Consider the following 19082-nt stretch of genomic DNA (forward strand, 5'->3'; position numbering starts at 1 on the left):
GACAGAGACAGACAGACAGACAGAGAGACAGGGAGGGAGAGAGAGAGAGAGACAGAGAGAGAGAGAGAGAGAGAAAGAGAGAGAGAGAGAGAGAGAGAGAGAGAGAGAGAGAGAGAGAGAGAGAGAGAGAGAGAGAGAGAGAGAGAGAGAGAATGTTCCTGAGGCCAGAGATAGCCAGGCACTCTTTCCTCAGGACTGAGAAGGGTGGGAATAGGCTGGGGTCACCTCCTTAAAGTAGCACACAGGCTAGGGAAAGGGGTCTCTTATTCAGATTAGAGGAGATCTATGGAGCTGGAACAAGAGAAAATCGGCTCCTGGAACTCCAGACCCCAGAACAGTGTTGTACAGTTGTCAGGGTGCAAATATGAAGGTATGAAGTTGTGGGGGGGGAGGATGGGCCTAGATGAGAAGTAGAATATGGAGGAGTAGGAGAAGACAGGGGAGAAGAAAAGGAGATAGAGAATATGAGGGAAGTTTGGGGATAAATGTAGGCATATGGAGTAAGGGGAAATAAAAGAATGGTAGAAAGTGGGAAGAAGGACTAGAAAGTGGGATTAAAAGAAGCGGAAGTATAGATGAGGGGAGTCAGGGAGTAGAAGGGAAGATGAGGGAAATGAGGAGGTGTGAGAGTTGGAGACAATGGCCAGGGTAATTAGAGAAATGGAAGGACTGATTGAAGAGACCAGGGAGCAGTAAAGGAAAGTTAGCCTGATAAAGAGAATGAAGTTTGTCCAATGGATGACCTTTGCATCTTTGGCGTCTGACCAGGCTCTAAGCACGCTACAGCAGCTGTTTCAGCCACCTTTTTGGCCGCTGGCACACATTGCTTTCATCCACCCATTCCACTGGGGGAAGTCTTCACATGGTGGGGGTAGGTGCCCCCTGACTCCCCAACAGATTAGTTACCCTTCACTTGGTTTAGACTGTCTACCAAGATGGTACCTTGTAGTAGTAGTAGCAATAACAATACATTCTGTGTGACCCTGGGCAAGTCACTTGACCCCCATTGCCTAGCCCTTACCACTCTTCTGCCTTGGAGCCAATACACAGTATTGATTCCAAGACGGAAGGTAAGGGTTTAAAAAAAAAACAATACATTGAGACTTCAAATATCCAAATGATATCATAGTTATGGAGACTTACTCTGTTGGTGCAGAGAATGAAGGTTTTGTGGCCTACTGGATAAAGAATCTAGCTTCTGGTCATGAAAGTTCAAGTCCTGTAGAAGTCCAATGAGACCCTATTGGGTTGAACTGAACAATGGAAAGATGGAGGGGCTGGGTTCCCATTTTGCTTCTAATGACAACTAGGTAAGTAGCCTTCATGTTCTGTCCCCAGTCTCAGTTTCCTCAACTGTTAGATGGAGTGGTTGGATTCTCTGATCATCAAGATCTGCTCCAAATCCATAGTTGCTGTCATTAAATGTTTGAAAAACAGTCACCTAGAAGAGAGATTGGATTTGTTTTTCTGGGTCCAAGAAAAAAGAACTAGCATCAATGGGAGGAAATTGGGGGGGGGGATGTGGGCTATGTGTAAGGGAAAATAATAATTAGAGGTATCCTGAAGAGGTATGAGCTTTCAGGGGGTAACTAGGTGAAGCAGTGGTTAGAGGGCTGAATTTGGAATCAGAGAGACACAAGTTCAAATCCCACTTCAAATACTTACTAGCTGGGTAACCTTGTGCAAGTCAATTAGCCTCTGTCTGAATCAGTTTCCACAACTGTAAAATGGGTAGTGTGTGTGTGTGTGTGTGTGTGTGTGTGTGTGTGTATAAATAATAGCATCTACTTTACAGGGTTGTTTTGAGGACTGACCAAATGGAATAATATTTGTAAATCACTTAGCACATAGTACTTGGCATGTGTAGGTACTTAATAAATGCTTATTCCCTCCTCCTCACCCATCCCCCATCTCCTACCTCCATCACTGATAGAATCTTTAGACAGAGACTTAAGGAGATGTTGAAAGGGAGATTCCTGCGAAATTGGATTCTTTCTAACTATGTGATTCTAGGATTCTATAGAGAAAATGGAAAAGGAGAGGGAAGAGAAGAAAAGGGATGAATGAGAAGAAAGACAGGACAAATATGATGGGAGAAAGAAACATGAGAAGAAAGGTGAAGTGGGAAGGAGAGAAAATAGATGAGACAGGGGAGTGTGAAGGGAGAAAGAAAGTGAGTGTGTGGAAAGGAGTGGGGGAAAAGATGGGTAAGCCTAGAGTGAGAAGGGAAATGTAGTGATGTGGGAAAATGGGAGAGAAGGTGGGTAATGTAAGGGAATATGGCAGTGAGGGACACAGCCTAATGGAGATGAGAATGTGAAAGGAGATGGTTATGGGGAGAGAGGGAGGGCGTTCAGGAAAGTAGGATTGGAGAAACATGAGAGGAGATGGAGGAGCATGAGGGCAGATGGAGGTGAGGAGATGAGGCAATGGGTAGAGAGGGGATGTTAAAGGATCGAGGAATGGGGGAGTGGGACAGAAGATGGGAGTCTTAGGGGAGATGGGAAAATGAGCAGATATGATGGAGAGTCTAATGGGCGACTGGGGAGGGTGAAAGAATATGGGAGGAATGTGAAGGAAGATGGAGGAGTAAGAGAGGAGTTAAGGGGACTGGGAGGAAATGGGAATGTGAGGGGAGAAGGAAAGTAAAAGAAGAAATGGGAATGAGGGGATGAAGTGATGGGGAAAATATAGGGCATGAGGGGAGCTTGGGAAGAGGAAGGATTAGAGGAGATGGAAATGAAGATGAGGAGAGTGGAGGGAAATGGAGATGGAGAGGGAAAGGGGGGAGGGTGAATGGAAATATGGGAGTGAAAGCAGATGAGGAAGTATATGGGGAAATGGGGATGGGAAAGGTGAGGGGTGGAAGCTAGGGGATATGGTAATAAAGACAGATGTAGGTTGTGGGGGGCGCTAGAGATGGAGAGGAGTTCAGGATTGGGGGAAAACGGGGCTGTGGTGGGGAACTAGGGATGGGGGGTGATAAAGAGTGAGGAGAGAGGGGAGTATAAAGGAAGATGAGGGAATATAAGGAAAGGTGGAGGGGGAGTGGGGGAAGATGGGGAATATTCCTTTCTCACTCTCTTAAGCTCTTAAAGGCATCAGAGCATCTTGTTAATTGTTTATCTCCCAGAGCGACTAATGAAATTAACTCTGCAAAATGCTCATCGGGTCAGCTGCTAGGGTCTCCCTCTGGCTTCTAGTTGAATCCAATCTTCTTCCTCCTTCTCCCATACCTTGTCTGACCCTGCCCAGCCTTCCCTTACATACCTCCTCCTGGTCCTCTAACTCTCAGGAGCAGAGGCATGGGGTAGGGGGGTGTCCACTGGGAGGATGTTGAAACAAGCACTAAATTTTAAATGAGGAGATCTGAATTTGTATTCCACTCAGCTACTTACTAGTTATATGACCCTAGGCATGGCTCTTAATTGCTTTGGGTCTCAGTTTCCTCATCTGTAAAATAAGGTGGGTGGACTGGATTATCCCTAGTCTTTTTGAGCTATACTAATCTGTTAGAACTTTCCAAGGTAGCTTCCCACTCTAAATTCTATAATCTTGAAATGGATAGAACATTGGACCTGGAGTTAGGAAGACCTGAGTTCAAATCCCACTTCAGACCTGGTCTAGCTTCATGACCTTGGGCAAGTCACTTCACCTCTGCCTCCATTTCTTCAACTGTAAAATGAAGATCTTTATAACATCTACCTCCCAGAGTTATTGTACGATCAAATGCAACAATATTTATATAGTACTTAGCCCAGTGCCTAGTGCATTGTAGGTACTATATAAATGTTGTTGTTATTGTTATGTGAGAGTTCTAGAGCCTGGGACAGAATATGAAAACTATAGGCAGGAGAATTTAGGGTCTGGACCCATCTGTTAGGGGCACAAAGCACAAGGCAATGTGTATTATGGTCCTATGTTGGAAAGAAAGGATGTTAAGGGAACATAACATCACAGAATTTTAGAACCAAGAGCTTTGGGGACCTTAGAAGTCACCCACTCCAACTGAGGCCCAGAGAGGTTAAATAATTTGTCTGGGGTCACAGAGCTGGTAGTTAGTAGACCTAGGATCACTAAGCACGTGAGTGAGCTCACATGCATATGTTTGTGGGTTGGGATACAGGGACTGATCCTTAAAGTTTCTCCTAGTTGTTTGATTTAGGAACAAATGTCAGAGGATAAAGAGGGAGGTCTCAGTCTTCTCTGGGAGTTAATTCTTTGCTCCCACTATCTACTCAGCCCAGAGCACCCTCCCCCTACTTCCCTGTACAGAAACCCTATCCCTCCTTCAAGACCCTGATCAAAAGCTTCCTTCTCCAGGAAACTATCCTGGTTCCTTCATCCAGAAGTGTCGTCTCCCTCCTGTAAGCAGTCACCAGACTGTTTCTCTTTCCCTTCTGGTGGCCCCTTTCACCCCTCTGCCCTGTACCATCAGGGGTCACATGTGGTCTTGTCTGGGTCTCTAGACAGAGCTCCTAAGGCCAGGGTTCAGCTCTTGTTCCTTTCTGCTTACCAGAAGGGTGTGTGCCTGAGGTAGGTTCTCCGTAAAGCCTGCAGAATGAATGAAGGCTGGAGGCCTAAAATGCCATCATCCCTGATTAGACACTGGGAGGCTAAGCAGGAGAAGAACTGCATGAGAGATGTAGAATAGCGTTAGCCTTTCTGCATGTGTACAGCAGGGGACTGAGAGTGCCCCCTGGAGGACCCACTTGCTAAGATCTCTCTTCAGTCTCCAAAGTTGTGGCAAGAACACTTGAAAAATCCCAGCTCTGCCACGAAGTAGTTGTGTGACCTTGGCCAAGTAATTTCTCCTCCTCAAGATTCAGTTTCTTTATCTGTAGATGGGCATAGCACACGTAGAATAGCATAGTGTACTGTTTACTTTGTGGGTTATTATAAGGAAAGTGTTTTGTAAAATTTAAATCATTATAGAAATATGAAATTTTTATTGTTTTTAGTTCAATTACCATCATCATCATTATCATCATCATCATCATCCTCTTCATTATCCTTCTTGGGCTTCCAGTATAAGGACAGGACTCTGTACTTAGGATTGGTATAAGGTGTGAAATGAGATATTCTCTCCTTGCTCCTCTCTTCCCCAACCTCCCCTAGGACCTTTCCTCCTAAAACTAGCAAGAACCTTATCCAGAGTTCAGTCTTTTTTCCCCAAGGCCTTTCAAAAACCTACAAGCAGGAAAGGGGAAGAGGGAAAGGGGCCATGGAATGGACCCAGACCTGCAGAGGACAGCATGAGGACCTTGGAATCATCTTCTCACTGCCTCTCCCTCTCCATCAACCAATTGCCTAGTTCTATCTATTCCACTTCTGCAAAGTCTCCCCTACCTGTCATCATCACCTTTAGGGGTTTTCTTGGCAAAGATACTAAAGGGATTTGCCATTTCCTTCTCTGACTCATTTTACAGATGAGGAAACGGAGGCAAACAGGGTGAAGTAATTTGCCCAGGGCCACAGAGCTAGTAAGTAAGTATCTGAAGATGGATTTGAACTCAGAGAGAGGAATCTTCCTGACTTTAGGTCTGACACTTTATGTACTGTGCCACCTAGCCTCTTTTTGCTTCTAGTTCTCTTCATCCTATAGTGGAAAGAGCACTGGATTTGGGCTCTAAAGATGTGGGCAAGTTATTAAGTGATTAAAACTTTCTGAACCCCAATTTCCTTCTCAATAAAATGAAAGATTTGGAAAAGGGGATCTCTAAGGTCCCTTTCAGCCTTATGTGGTATGGTTTCCTCCCAACCACCCTACTTGAACTATCAGATTCATCTTCCTGATATGCAATTCAAACTAGTCATTCCTTCTATTAGACACTTTCTGATGCTCACTACTGTTTAATTGCCTATCCTGGCCCTCCTACAACTAACCTCAAGCTCCTTCTCCAGGCTTATCACATCCACATTCCTGATCGTTCACTCTCTGATTTGGAACCCTCTCTGTTCTAGATTAGCATGGCAACCCAAACATCTCCACTATCTTTATTACCTTCAAAGCTCAAATGCCCAATTCTCCCACGAAGCCTTCCCTGATTCCCTAGCTATAAGGAGACTTTCCCTTCTCTAATCTTTTATAATGTTCTATTAGGGCTTCATAACTTGCATTACAATTATCAATGTATATTTCATTCCCATTCCCTCCCCCCCATTTTAGTAATTATTTTTTCCCCCTCAAGGGCAGGGTTTATGTTTTATTTCTCCTTTGCATCTCTCCCAGCACCAGGTCCAGTGCCTTGCACAGAGAAGGTGATCAATATAGGTTTTTAAAACTTTAGACAGACCAAGATAGCTACTAACACCTCCCTCTCTTTTGTTCTTCCAGTTGCAGAAATGCTTTCTCATTCTTCTCTGGATCTGAGGTCAAGAAACAGGGGATTTAAATTCTGGCTTTGTAATGTATAGCTGTGTGAGTTTGAGCAAATCATTGGAACTCTCTGGTCCTCGGATTCATCTTCTTGTAAAGCAAATTGGTTGGGTTAGACAATTAGGAGGTTCCTTTTGGCTCTAAAATCCCATTATTCCTTCCTTTCCTCCAAAGACCTCATTTGGATACAAATGGAAGGCCAACAGCCAGGCTGGGGAGTAAGGTGAGAGGGGGATCTCCCATTACTGGGGGTTGGGAAGAGACTCACCTACAAATAACCACCATCCCCTTTTCAGTAAAACCCATCTTCTACATCTTCCCCTCACTCTCTCTTTTTCTGGGTGCTTCCCTAGAAAGATCCACTAACTTCACCTGTAAGGAAGCGTGATGGAAGTGTACAGGGGGCCTCGAAGAAGCCACATCTGGGGGGGGGGTGTTGTATGTGTATGCATGGGTGTGGCTTCATATTCCCTCGAACACAGGAACCTTTGGACCTCTCTCTCTCTCTCTCTCTCTCTCTGTGGTGTGTGTGTGTGTGTGTGTGTGTGTGTGTGTGTGTGTGTGTGTGTGCCAAAAACCTGCGTGATGTCCTGGACTCAAGACCAGTTGGATTCAGACCATGCTCTTGCTACTTACTAGTTGTGCGACCTTGGAAAAATTGCTTTTCCTCTTCCTCAGCACCCCCAGTCCGAGCTTCTATCTAAGGGATAAGACTAAATGACCTCTAAGGGCCCACCCAATTCGGACATTCTGTGATTCTGCGCCTCGGTTTCCACATCTGTAAAACTAAGGGCACACCAGATGATTCCTAGGTCGCTTGCCAGCACTACAGTGCTATGATTCTAGCATCATTCCAGGGGTGTAGGATCCAGCCCAGGTTTCTGCCCCCTCTCCCAGGGGTATCTATGAGGAGAAGGAGGAGGAGAAGGGTCTCCCCGCCCTGGGAGGGATCCCCAGACCTGGGGGCGGACGGGGCTCGCTGCAGCGCAGCGCGGCCCCTCCTCCCCACCTGCTCCTGCTCGGCCGCTGCCGCTGCCGCCGCCGCCGCCACTCCGGTCCGCGGGCTCCAGTCCGCGTTTTGCGGCGCCCCCCCGCCCCCGCCCCCCCACCCTACCCCCCCCAGCTCCGCTCCCTGGCTGCGGCTCCGCGCGGCTCCGCTCGCTGCGCTCCGCCTGCATTGCCGCGGACCCGGCGCCCAAGGAAGCCACGCGCGGGCCGGCGCGGCCGGGGAGTGGCGTCTATGCAGCCGGCCCGCCCCGGGGAGGGCAGCGGCCCCCGGGGCATGGATACCGGGGCCGGCCCGGGCCGGGGCACGGGGCTGAGGTGCTGAGCGGCGCGGGGCTCTGGGCTCGGGGCGCCCGCCTCCCTCCTGCCAGCACCCTCCTTCCCGCATCCTCCTCCCGCGCGCCTGGCCATGGGCTGCTCCCCGCGGGGCCTGTGGCCCGCGTTCCTGGCTCTCGTCCTCGCCGTCCGACTCCGCGCCTCGGGTGAGTCACGCGGCGCGTGCGCGGCCCAAGCTCCGTGGGTCCGGGGCTGGGGTTGCGGGGATCTGGGCGCGCTCCCCGTGGGGAAAACCCGCCCGGGACTGCCCGGGCCCCCGGAGGCCAAACTTTGCGGTCCGGGATGGGGCCCCGCACCATCCTACGCTCACCTAGCCGGGGCTGCGTCCTCTCCTCCACTGGCGCCCCCGCCACTAGATCCTGCCCCTCTCCTGTCCCCATCATCACCTCCTCCACTCACCAGACAACCCCCCCCCCTCCCCGCCGCCTAATTCTGGGGTCTGCGAAGCCCTCGGAGCACCTGGGGTGTGGGGGGAGGGTCGGGTAGATTGATGCCCTAGAGCGGGCGTTCATGGTGGAGCCCTTGGGCGAGTGAACTTTGCGAGCTGGTGTGCTGGGACTGGCAGGCCACTGTGGGGGTTGGGTGGGGGGTGCGGAGAAAGACAGATGGCAGGACTGTACCTAGGTTGTGAGCTCAGTAGTAGAAAACCTAGTGAAGTCAGTAGACCTGTCCCCTGTGCGTGTCCCCCACTGAAACTATAGCATTCCCTCTCCTGCCCGAATCCCATCTGTTCCACCCCTCAGCCCCCTCTCCACGAGGATGCTCCAGTCACCAGCCTGCTCTGTGATGGGCTTAGCAGGCACTCGGGGATCTGCACACATCTGGCTGGCCAGCCTGACTGCCTGCCCACCTCCAGAGCAGGTCGGACATGCCCCGTGCATACCTAAGATGGGCTTCCATATGGACGCAGCAGCAGTGCCCCCCAGGGATCTCACAGGAAAACATTCTTGTTGCCTTCATTAGCGACGAGTTGAGTGGAGCCCCTACCTCCCCCTGCCCTTGCCTCCTCTCCATTCTTCCCCTTCCGTCCTTCCTCCTAAGAGCCCTACCTTTCTCTGCCCTGCCCATCCCGCTCTTTCTTCCTCTGCCCTGAGGGGCAGTAAGCAGCTGGATGGAGCCCGGGAAGACGGGACAGCTCCCTGCCTGGGGCACCTGCATCCTCCCGCTGCTCTGAGCTCTCCCAGCCTCCTTCCCAAGAGACCCTGGTCCCAGGTAGAGGGCAGAGCCTGGCCTGGGGTACTGGGAGGGCCCTCAGTCACTGTTTGATGGAGGGAAGAGATTGCCAGAGGGTGGTCTTAGTCTTAGTCACAGGGGTCAGGCACAGTCAGGGGCTAACTGGAGGGGCCAGAGGCCTCGCTGCAGGATTTATTGGGAGAGTGTGCTGGTGAGAGCTCCTTGGGGGGAAGTACTGCCTGATTGATACTGATGCCCATTTCCTTAAATGGTCTCTCCAGGGAGCAGTGCCTCCCGCTGGGCCTTTCTCCCTCCCAGTCATTCCAACCCTTCTATTGTCCCCTCCTTTCCCTAAGTACTACTCCAATCCTCTCCCCCAGTTTCCCTCTTCCCCGGCACCCCACCCCCAGCACTTCTCCTGTCTCTTTACCCTCTTCCAGCGACTGTTCCCCGCTGTCTCTCCTGTCCCCCTACTCCTTTTCATCCAGCCTCCTGGCCCCTCTGCACCGTCCCCTTCCTCCTCTCCCTTTACTCTTCACTTAGCCCTCCTGTCCTAGGCTTGCCCTCACTCCCCCATGGAATGTTGTGGATTCACACGTTACATAAATGAACATGCAGGGAGGGGTTGGCTGGTACCTAGGTGGGATTGGGGTGACATGCACATGGAGGCATGCTACATGGTGAGGGATAGGCTGTTTTCCTGTTTCATGGATGATCATGTGGGTGAAGGATGAATGTGTTTGCATGTTGCACAGATAGCCACATGTGTGATGGTGGATGTTGCATGGATGGTCTTGTGTGTGGATGAATGCATGTTGCCCGGGTGTCTTGTGTGCCAAGTGGAACGTATGTTAGTATGTTGCTCCGATGGATGTGTTTACATGTGATGTTGATGAACATCTGTGTGAGTGCACATGTGTTAATGTGCCGTGTGGATAAACTGTGGGGATGTTTGCATGTTACACAGATGGCTGTGTGTGTTTGCAATTTGTACCACGTGTGTGAGAGCTGTGTGTTTGTGTGTTGCACAGATGAATGGGGGGGGGGGGGAGTACCAGTGAGTCAGGACTGCACAGCCTTGCAGAGGTTTGGGGGGAGGGTTAGTACCAGTCACTAAGATTCTTGGGGGGTGTGGAGAGGGAAAAGCTGAGCTTTGTAAGAAGATAATCCACGAGGCAATAGGGGAGAACAGGGTGGTAGGCACCTGTTGGGCAGTGGCCAGGGGGTGCCTGCAGTGCTATCGGGTGAGCACGATGCCCAGCATGTGTGTGTGTGTGTGTCTAGGGGGAGCCCCAGCCCCACCCCATCAGACAACGAGTCTGCCTCTCCATCCAAGAGGGGAGGGGAGAGGAGAAAGGAGCCGAGGCCAGGGGGCTCTAAAGGCCTTTCTCCAGACTCTCGGGTGGTCTTTTGTACGTGAGTAGCACAGTTAGGAAAAGCCTGGGTGGCCCAGGAATGACCCCTAGCCCTTGCCTCTCAGCTCCTGTTCTCAGTGAACAACGCAGGTCCGTGTGGGTATGTGTCGGCAGGGGGAGCTGGGCACCCCAGTTCAGTGTTGGATACCTCTTCATTTGAGACCATAGCTCCACCCCAGGCCTGACCCAGCCCTGACCCCAGCCCTCCTCCTCCTCCTCCCCCTCCTCCTCCTCCTCGCACATACCAATTTCTGTCACCCACAGCCCTCTTCTCTAGCCTTCCTTCTCACACCCATCTCACACTTAACACACATCCATCCTTTCACACACCCTCATATCTGTTCCTCCTCTGGCCCTGTCCTTACACATGCACCCTCCTTTTTGTCTTGTTCTTTCTCACACACACACCCATCTCTTACACACACACCTCTGTTCTCTTTTCCTTTTTTACACACCCACCCTTCTGTTTTTGACCCATACAAGTGTACTCTCTCCTGTCTCTTCTGCCATCTACCTTTTATGCACAGATAGAAACACACGTGCTCTCTCGCTCTCTCGCTCTCTCTCTCTCTCTCCCTTTCCCTCCCTCCCCCTCTCTCTCTCCCTCTCCTTCTCTCTCTCTCTTTTTCTCTCTCCTTCCCCCTCCTTTCTCTCTCCCTCCTTCCCCTCCCTTTCTCTCTCCCTTCCTTCCTCCCACCTCTCTCCCTCCCTCTTCTTCCCTCTCTGTCCCTCCCTCCGTCCCTCCCTTCTCTTTCCCTTTCTCTCTCTCTCTCCCTCTCTCTTTCTCTCCCCTCTTTCTCCCCTAGATCTCATCCTCACACACCTATTCAATCTTTGAACAACATGGTCCTTTTGTAGAGGACATGGGTGGGCCCCATTCCTTCCTTCATTTGCTCCCCCAGCCTCAGTTCTCCACAGGTGGGGAGGTACAGGGCTCCTGAGCACAGGAGCTGGGATAGAGCAGGGGTTCAGCCAGGATGGGTCTCATGAAAGGTGAGATTTCGTTGGCACTTGGGGTTTTAAATGGAATTCCTCACAAAGCTTCATGAAGTATTATTACTCCCTTTTTTTAAATGAGGAAACTAAGGCTCAGACAGTCAGTGGTCTTCTTGTTAGGAAGTGAAAGACCCTGGGACAGATCCTCGACTTTCCGGCTCCAAAACTAGTACTGTTTGCCACCAGGTACTACTGCCCGCCCCACAGGAGATGAGTTAGGCCAGGTGCTGGGCTCCTTGTCCTGGGGCGTGCGTGTGCGCGCGCGCGCGCACACACACACACACACACACACACACACACACACACACACACACACACACACACCAGTTTCTCTGCCCGTGGAGGGAGGGGGCAGAGGGCCCTTCTCCATGTACTGGGAACAAGAGGCTCTCCCCAACTTGGCCCCCATCCACCCTTCGGTCTCCTGCATAAGAGCGGTCCCAATGGAGGCCAAACCTGCCCAGTGCATGTTCTGTCTGTGGGCAAGGCTCTGGGATGTATGCATGTGCCCCCATTTGTGGATAGGCCTCTCCACCTTGATGCCTGAAGGTTTCCTATGTGCTTTCCCCAACCCTGACATTCTCACAAAAGCACCACCATCCGCCCGGGCTCAGATCAGTGTCTCCTCTGACCCTTCCCTTCCCTTCACGCTTCATATCCTATCGGTTGTCAAGTCCCGCCATTTTTTTCCTTCTGAAATATACCTTGGAGCCATACCTTTCTCTCTCTCCCCTCAGCCACCACTCTAGTCCAGTCCCCTATCACCCATTGCTCTAGCCAGCACCCTGTGTCTGCCCTACTCTAGGCCCTGAGCCTCTGCCCCTCCAAATCCTTTTTGTACACATTTACTGAAAGCCTCCTCCTATCTGAAGCCCTTCTAATCCCACCCCAAATTATGAATGCTTTCCTGAAATTATTTTGTATTTATATTGTATTTGCATATCAGCATGTATATCATATTCTTCCTCTCTCCCTACCTCCAAATTAGAATGCAATTTCCTTGAAAGCAGAGATTATTTCCTTTTTTCTTCTTTGTATCCCAAGTGCCTAGGATAGTGCTTTGTATATAGATACTTTAGAAATGCTTTTTGAGGGAATGGTTATAATTAATGCAACAAAGTAGAAAGATGAGAATCTCAAGACTTGGATTAGAATCCCATCTCTGTCAACTAATTGGCTGTGTGACCGAATAAGTTACTTAACTTCTCTGGCCTCAGTTTGCTCCTCTGCTAAATGAGGAATATGTGGCCTGCCTAACTTAGAGTGTAAGAAAGATATTGTTGTTTAATTGTCTTTCAGTCACATTCAATTCTTCATGAACCCTTTTTGGGTTTTCTTGGAAAGGAGAATGGAGTAGTTTGCCATTTGCTTTTCCAGCTCGTTTTACAGAGGAGGAAACTAAGGCAAACAGAGCGAAGTGATTTGCTCAGGGCCACAGAGCTAATAAGTATTTGAGGCTGGATTTGAACTCTGGTCTTCCTGACTCCTAGCCTTGTGCTGTATCCACTGTGCCACCTAACTGTCTACTGAGAAAGATATTGAATTTTAAAGTGCAATATAAATGTGAATGTTGGCTGGGATTTAATTTTTTTTAATATCCTGATCATAATTATTAAATCCCAGTTTGTTTGTCATTCAAGCCCCCCCACCCCCATGCTTTGGGCCCCAGTTTAACTCTCCAACCTCATTTCCCACCATTTCCCAATAAAACCCTCTGCTCCAGGCATGCTTCCTAGCTGAGGTGCGAGCCCTTTACTCATGTTGTTTCTCTCCCCTTGGATGGCTTTTTCCTTCCTCTCAGCCTGCCTGGATTGTTTTCTATTTTTCTGAATGAGAAGTAGGGAGAGCTTGGATGTGAGTCACCCATCGGTCACTCAAGAGTTGTATGTATTGTTGTTCAGTGGTGTCCAACTCTTCATGACCCCAAATGGGGCTTTCTTGGCAAATTCGTGAAGCGGTTAGCCATTTCCTTCTCCAGCTCATTCAACAGAGGAGGAACCTGAGGCCAACAGGGTGAAGTGACTTGTCCAGGGTCACCAAGCTAGTGTCCGAGGCTGGATTTGAGCTCAGGTCTTTCTGACTCCAGGACTTGTGCTATATCTACTGCACCACCCAGCCACCCATGGTCGTACAACCTCAAGCACTTTGCCACCCTGGATCTCCATTTGACCATTTGCCAAATGAGAGGGTTGGATTATTATTAGAGGGGCCCCAAGGTCTCTTCCAGGCTTGATAGTCTAGTGTCTACATCCCACCTCCTCCTGGAAGTCTTCCTTGACCACAGGCTTATAGATTTCCAGACGGAGGAGACCTGAGAGGCCACCTGATCCAACTCCCTCCATTTTCAGATGAGGAAACTGAGACGGAGAGATGAAGTTTCTTGCCCAAGGTGCCCAAGGTGTTAAGTCCTCCGACTCTATATTAGTGCTCTTTCCCCTGGACCAAGATGCATCACAGCAGTCCCCACTTCCCCCTCCCTCCTCTGAACTGTCATTACACTTAGGGTAACAAACCAGCATGGATGGTTTCATGTGGATGCATGTATGATCCCAGGAAATGTTTCCACCTGTGGGGCAGCAAGCCTTCTGGGAAGGAAGGCTGGCTCTGTTTCCTGGTCCGTAGCAGGGAGACACACGTCCAGGGAAGGCAGACATTCAGACCAGGAGGGGATCCCCTGCAAGGAGATTACCAGTCAGCAGACATTTGAGGGAACCAGTTAGTCGTTTCTCCTCTTCTGGAAGCTGGGGACTCTTAGATGCCATGGGTAACCTGGAGAGGAGGGAGGAAGCTGTCCACATATACTGTGCATGGCGCCCACTCAAGGGCCCTGCAAGGGCCCTCAAGGAGCTCACATTCTCGTGGAGGAGGCAACAAGGACAGAATAAATATAAGACAACTCCAGAGGGGAGGCACCAACAGCCAGAAGGGAAAGGGGGAGAAGGGGAGTTGGGAAAGTCTTTCCAGAGAAGGTGGTCCTTGAGCTGAGCTTTAAAGCATGAGGTGGCTCAGTGGAGAGAGTGCCCAGCCAGGAGTCAGGAAGACCTGGGATCAAATTCCTAGCTGGAAGACTCTGGGCAAGCTGCTTCCCCCTATTAGCCTCAGTTTCCTCATCTGTCAGGGAGCTGGAAAAGGAAAAAGACAAACCACTCCAGTATCTTTGCCAAGAAAACCCCAAATGGGATCAGGAGGAAGCACACAACCAAATGACTGAACAACTCAGCAAAGGATTCTAGAAGCAATGGGAATTCGTTCTGGGCATGGAATACAGTATGTGAAAAGGCATGAAGATGAGAAACGTATAGTGGAGTGCAGAGAAAACTAAATGATACAGTAGATAGAGTACTGAGTTCAAAACCTCAGACATTCCATTTCTGTATCTTTATCTGTAAAGAGGAACTCTTAGTTGCTGTGTGACCCTGGGCAAGTTGTTTGACTTCCATCTGCCTTCATTTTCTCCACTGTAAAATGGGTATGACAATAGCACCAGCACCCAGATTAATGTGAAGATCAAAGGAGATGCTAGAGCACAATGCATGGATCTGAATTTTCCTCCTTTTGCAACTTCTCTTTTACACACTTAATAGGCATCTTTTTAAAAACCCTGACCTTCTGTCTTAGAATCAATACTAGGTATCAGTTCCAAGGCAGAAGAGTGGTAAGGGCTAGGCAATGGGGTCAAGTGACTTGCCCAGGGTCACACAGCTGGGAAGTGTCTGAGGCCAGATTTGAACCCAGGACCTCCCATCTGCAGGTTTGGTGCACAATCCACTGAGCCACGAGCTGCCCCTACATAGTAGGCATTTAATAAATGTCTGTTTCCTTGCTTCTTTGTGTGTGAGCGACAGCAAGAAGGCCAGCTTGGCTGCGATAGCATACATGAAGGGGAACGATATGTTATAAGGCTGGAAAGGTGGGTTGTACCAGGCTCTGAAGGACTTTAAATGCCAAATAAAGGAATTTGCATTTGATTTTAGCAGTAAGTAATAAAGAGCCACAGCAGGGACTGACTCATAGGCCTTTCCAATTTATCTAGTTCTTCGAGATTTAAAAAGAGCCCTTGTGTATAGCCATATTTATTCTACAAGGGTATATACCTGCCTTCGTGTGCATGTATGTATTGTGCATGTATTCCACTCCCAGGATTCATGGAGATGCTGTTCCTTTTCCAGGAGGTGCCGGAATTCCATCATTCAGTGGATAACGTACCTACCCTGCAGCCTGGAAGATAGAAGTTCAAATCCCATCTCAGACTCTTACTAGTTATGATACTGGGCAAGCCACTTAACCTCTCTCTGTCTGCCTCAGTTTCCTCAGTTGCAAAATAGGGGTTAAATAGTAGCACCTTGTCTCACAGGTTTGTTGTGAGAGCAAATGAGGTAATACTTGTAAAGCGCTTAGACTTAGTGGGCATTCTGTAAGTGCTGGTTTCCCTTACCCTTTCCCAGGAGACTCACATCCTGACCCTTGGGAAAACTCAGCAACTCAGACTCACAAAATCTTAGGGCTAGAAAGGTCTTCAGAGATCCAGTAGTCTAATCCAACCCCTTCCTCTCCATGTTACAGTAAGGAGAGGTAGAGATGAAGGGAGGAAACTGGGGTGGGCAGAGGAGGAATCAACCTGTATTTTGGAGGAAGCACTTCATTTCCTCTGTGGGGCTCATTTGGCATCTCAGAAAGGGACAATGGTCAGGAGAAAGCTGGGACCTTGCATTCAGCTATTATTCTCTCTTTGTTGTTGTTTAATTGTTTTTTTTTTCTGATGCTCATGACCGCTTTTGGGATTTTCTTGGCAAAGATAATGGAGTGATTTGCCAATTTCTTTTTCCAGCTCATTTGACAGAGTGAGAAACTGAGGCAGGATGAAGCGACTTTCCCAGGGTCCCACAGCTACTGTGCCCATCTTTACAGATATAGAAACTGAGTCTCATAGAGGTTAAAGTGACTTGCCCATGTTCGCATGCCTGGTACTTGGCACTGTCTTCTGCTGACCCTGCCATTCATGCATCTTCCCTCCCTCCCAGTATGAGCAGACCAATGAGAGGAAGTAGAGGACAACTTAGGGTTAGATTTTGGGTTCAAGTTCCATAGCAGGAGAAAATGTGGAGACTTATTTCTGCTCAGAGCCTTCTTCCCAGTTATCTTGGTTGTATTTGTTCCCCAATGCTTTACAAATAGAAGTAACTTAATAGGGGGCAGCTGGGTAGCTCAATGGATTGAGAGCCAGGCCTAGAGACGGGAAGTCCTAGGTTCAAATCTGGCCTCAGCCACTTCCCAGCTGTGTGACCCTGGGCAAGTCACTTGACCCCCATTGCCTAGCCCTTACCACCCTTCTGCCTTGGAACCAATACATAGTATTGACTCCAAGATGGAAAGTAAGGGTTTAAAAAAAAAGTAACTTAATAAATACTTGTTTAGTTGAATTGAGGAAAATACCAGCTTGATTTGAGAGGTGGCATGGTATAGATCGGAGGCCAGTCCTTGTCTCGAAGTCAGTGGGTACCTAGGTTTAAATCCCACCTTAAGCTTAAGAATAGTATATGGGGGCAGCTGGATAGCTCAGTGGATGGAGAGCCAGGCCCAGAGACAGGAGGTTCTGGATTCAAATGTGACCTCAGACACTATATGACAGGGGCAGCTACTTGACTCAGCAAATAGAAAACCAGCCTTAGAGACAAAAGGTCCCAAGTTCAGACCTAGCCTCAGACACTTCCTAGCTATTTGACCCTGGGCAAGTCACTTAACCCCCATTGCCTACCTTTAGTGCTCTTTTGCCTTGGAGCCAATACATAGTATTGATTCTACGAAGGAAAGAGTTAAAAAAGAAAAATTAGTATATGACTGGGCAGCTATGAGGTGCAGTGGATAGAGTGCCAGGCTTTAGAATTAAAAGAACCCGAGTTCAAATGTGAGACACTAGCTATATGACTTTGGGTAAAATTCACTTTATTCTGCCTCAAAAAAAAAAGAATAGCCTATGACCATGGGCATGATATCACTTTACTACTCCAAGTCTAGCTTCCATATCTGTAAACAGGAAATAATAAAAATAACAACCAACAACAATAATATTTATGGTACCAAATTAACCTTTTTTAAAAACCACCAGTCAGAAAATTCCTCTTCCATTGCAAATCAGCAATTTATAGTCCTAGAGAGCTGCCTCTTAATGAGAAAATGTATTTAGATCCCTTTGGAAACTTTTTTTTTTTTAATTTGGACCTCTGATATGGAATGATTTGGAAACTCCCCAGAACAAAGGATGATTCTTCTGTAACTCTGATAGTCTTAGAGAGTTGCCTGGGGCACTGAGATATTAAGGTGAGTTGGGGTCACACACACAGTATGTGTCAGAAGCAGGATTTGAACCCAGGTCTTCCTGACTTTAAGATGGGCTATGTAGTATACCATGTTGAACCTTGAAAGTTTGATTTAACCATCAGCTATTCTTGTTACTGGCTCATGGTTTAGTGCATTGTATGTGAGGTGTTTAATAAATGCATTTTGAATCATTGGCTTGTTGCCACTTGGCCACCAGCTTATTGCACAGATCTCATAGGTCCGAAAAGGGGTTCAGGAATCCCTTTGCCCTGTCCCTGAAGATTGCCCATCTCTCACTATTCATGACAGGGAGAGCCCTAAAGCCCAGCCTCCATGATGACTGCAATACAACCAACTTAGATACTTCCTTCAGGAAAGCTTCAGAGTACCCTCTTTGACCATTAACCTTTCCCCTGCCCCCCATTAGACTTGGAGCTCCTTGAGGGCAGAGACTTTTTTCCTTCTTTGTATCCCCAGGATTTAGCACAGTGCCTGGCACATAGTAGGTGCTTAATAAATACTAGTTGGCTCGACACTGGGGTCATGAATCCCCAACAGGTATATTTACCTCTTGACAAAGGTGATGGATTCCAGATGCAGAATAAGAAGTGACCAATGGGGTATCTGTTTGTCAGGACTCTGCATGTTTGTTACAAGGTTTTTGCTTTTCTTATTTTTCTTTTTAAATTTGGAAAAGAGAGAGGGGAAGGGTCTCTCCCCCTCCCTCCAAAAAAAGAAGGGAATGGAAAGGTGAGAAAGAATCACAGACAAGCAGGACAGCTTTGAGAGTTACATATTGAATTTATTATATAGTTAAAAATAAAAGCAAGCTGTACATAATGGAGATTTGCAGTTTTACGTACATTTCCCTCCTTCTGTTCTACAATGTATATAGAAATGAAGTGTTTAACTTTAGATAAAAATAAGATTTTAAAGATTTATAGTAGACAAAAGAAAACCCAGAAGAAATCTCCAAGCAGGGAGGGAATTCATTCTTGACTCTCCCTCTTTCTGGACCATCCTAACTGGAGCAAAGGTTTCAAGTTGTCCCTCAAGATTTGTCCCTGAGGCCCTGGGCAGAGGGTCCCACCATCTTTCCAGCTTTATCTGGCTTGTCTACTTGATTTCCTCCAATTTAGAGTTGGAAGAAGTCTTAGAGGTCACCTCGTCCAATTCTCTTTTTACAGATGAGGAAACTGAGTCTGAGAGAGGAGAAGGGGCTTGCCCATGATCATGCTGCTAGCGAGCGATGGAGCTGGGATCCAAACCCAGCTTTTCTGACTCTACATCCAGTGTTTTGTCCAGTACAACATTCTCTGTCTTTGCCCTCTCCTACAACCATAAAAGCTTTTTCAGCCTTCCAGGACAGATCCTGATGCCAGCTGGCTCCTTCATGAAGCTCTTTCTCCACCCTGGCTCATACCTCTCCATCACACTTCATCTCTCTCTACCTTGTTTCA

The 19082-nt window shown here is 48.4% G+C and overlaps 1 protein-coding gene across 2 annotated transcripts in view; it reads left to right on the top strand.

Moving 5' to 3' along the window:
* Positions 1-7527: 7527 nt before the first annotated feature.
* Positions 7528-19082, top strand: part of UNC5A (unc-5 netrin receptor A) — a 106771-nt gene continuing 95216 nt past the window's right edge. For both annotated transcript variants that reach the window (XM_056811647.1, XM_056811648.1), the window contains exon 1: positions 7528-7866. In XM_056811647.1, the coding sequence (XP_056667625.1) occupies positions 7794-7866 (73 nt within the window). In that variant the 5' untranslated portion in view covers positions 7528-7793. The remainder of the gene's footprint in view (positions 7867-19082) is intronic.

This window comes from Monodelphis domestica, chromosome 1 (genome assembly GCF_027887165.1).
Source record: "Monodelphis domestica isolate mMonDom1 chromosome 1, mMonDom1.pri, whole genome shotgun sequence".
Taxonomy (NCBI): Eukaryota; Metazoa; Chordata; class Mammalia; order Didelphimorphia; family Didelphidae; genus Monodelphis; species Monodelphis domestica.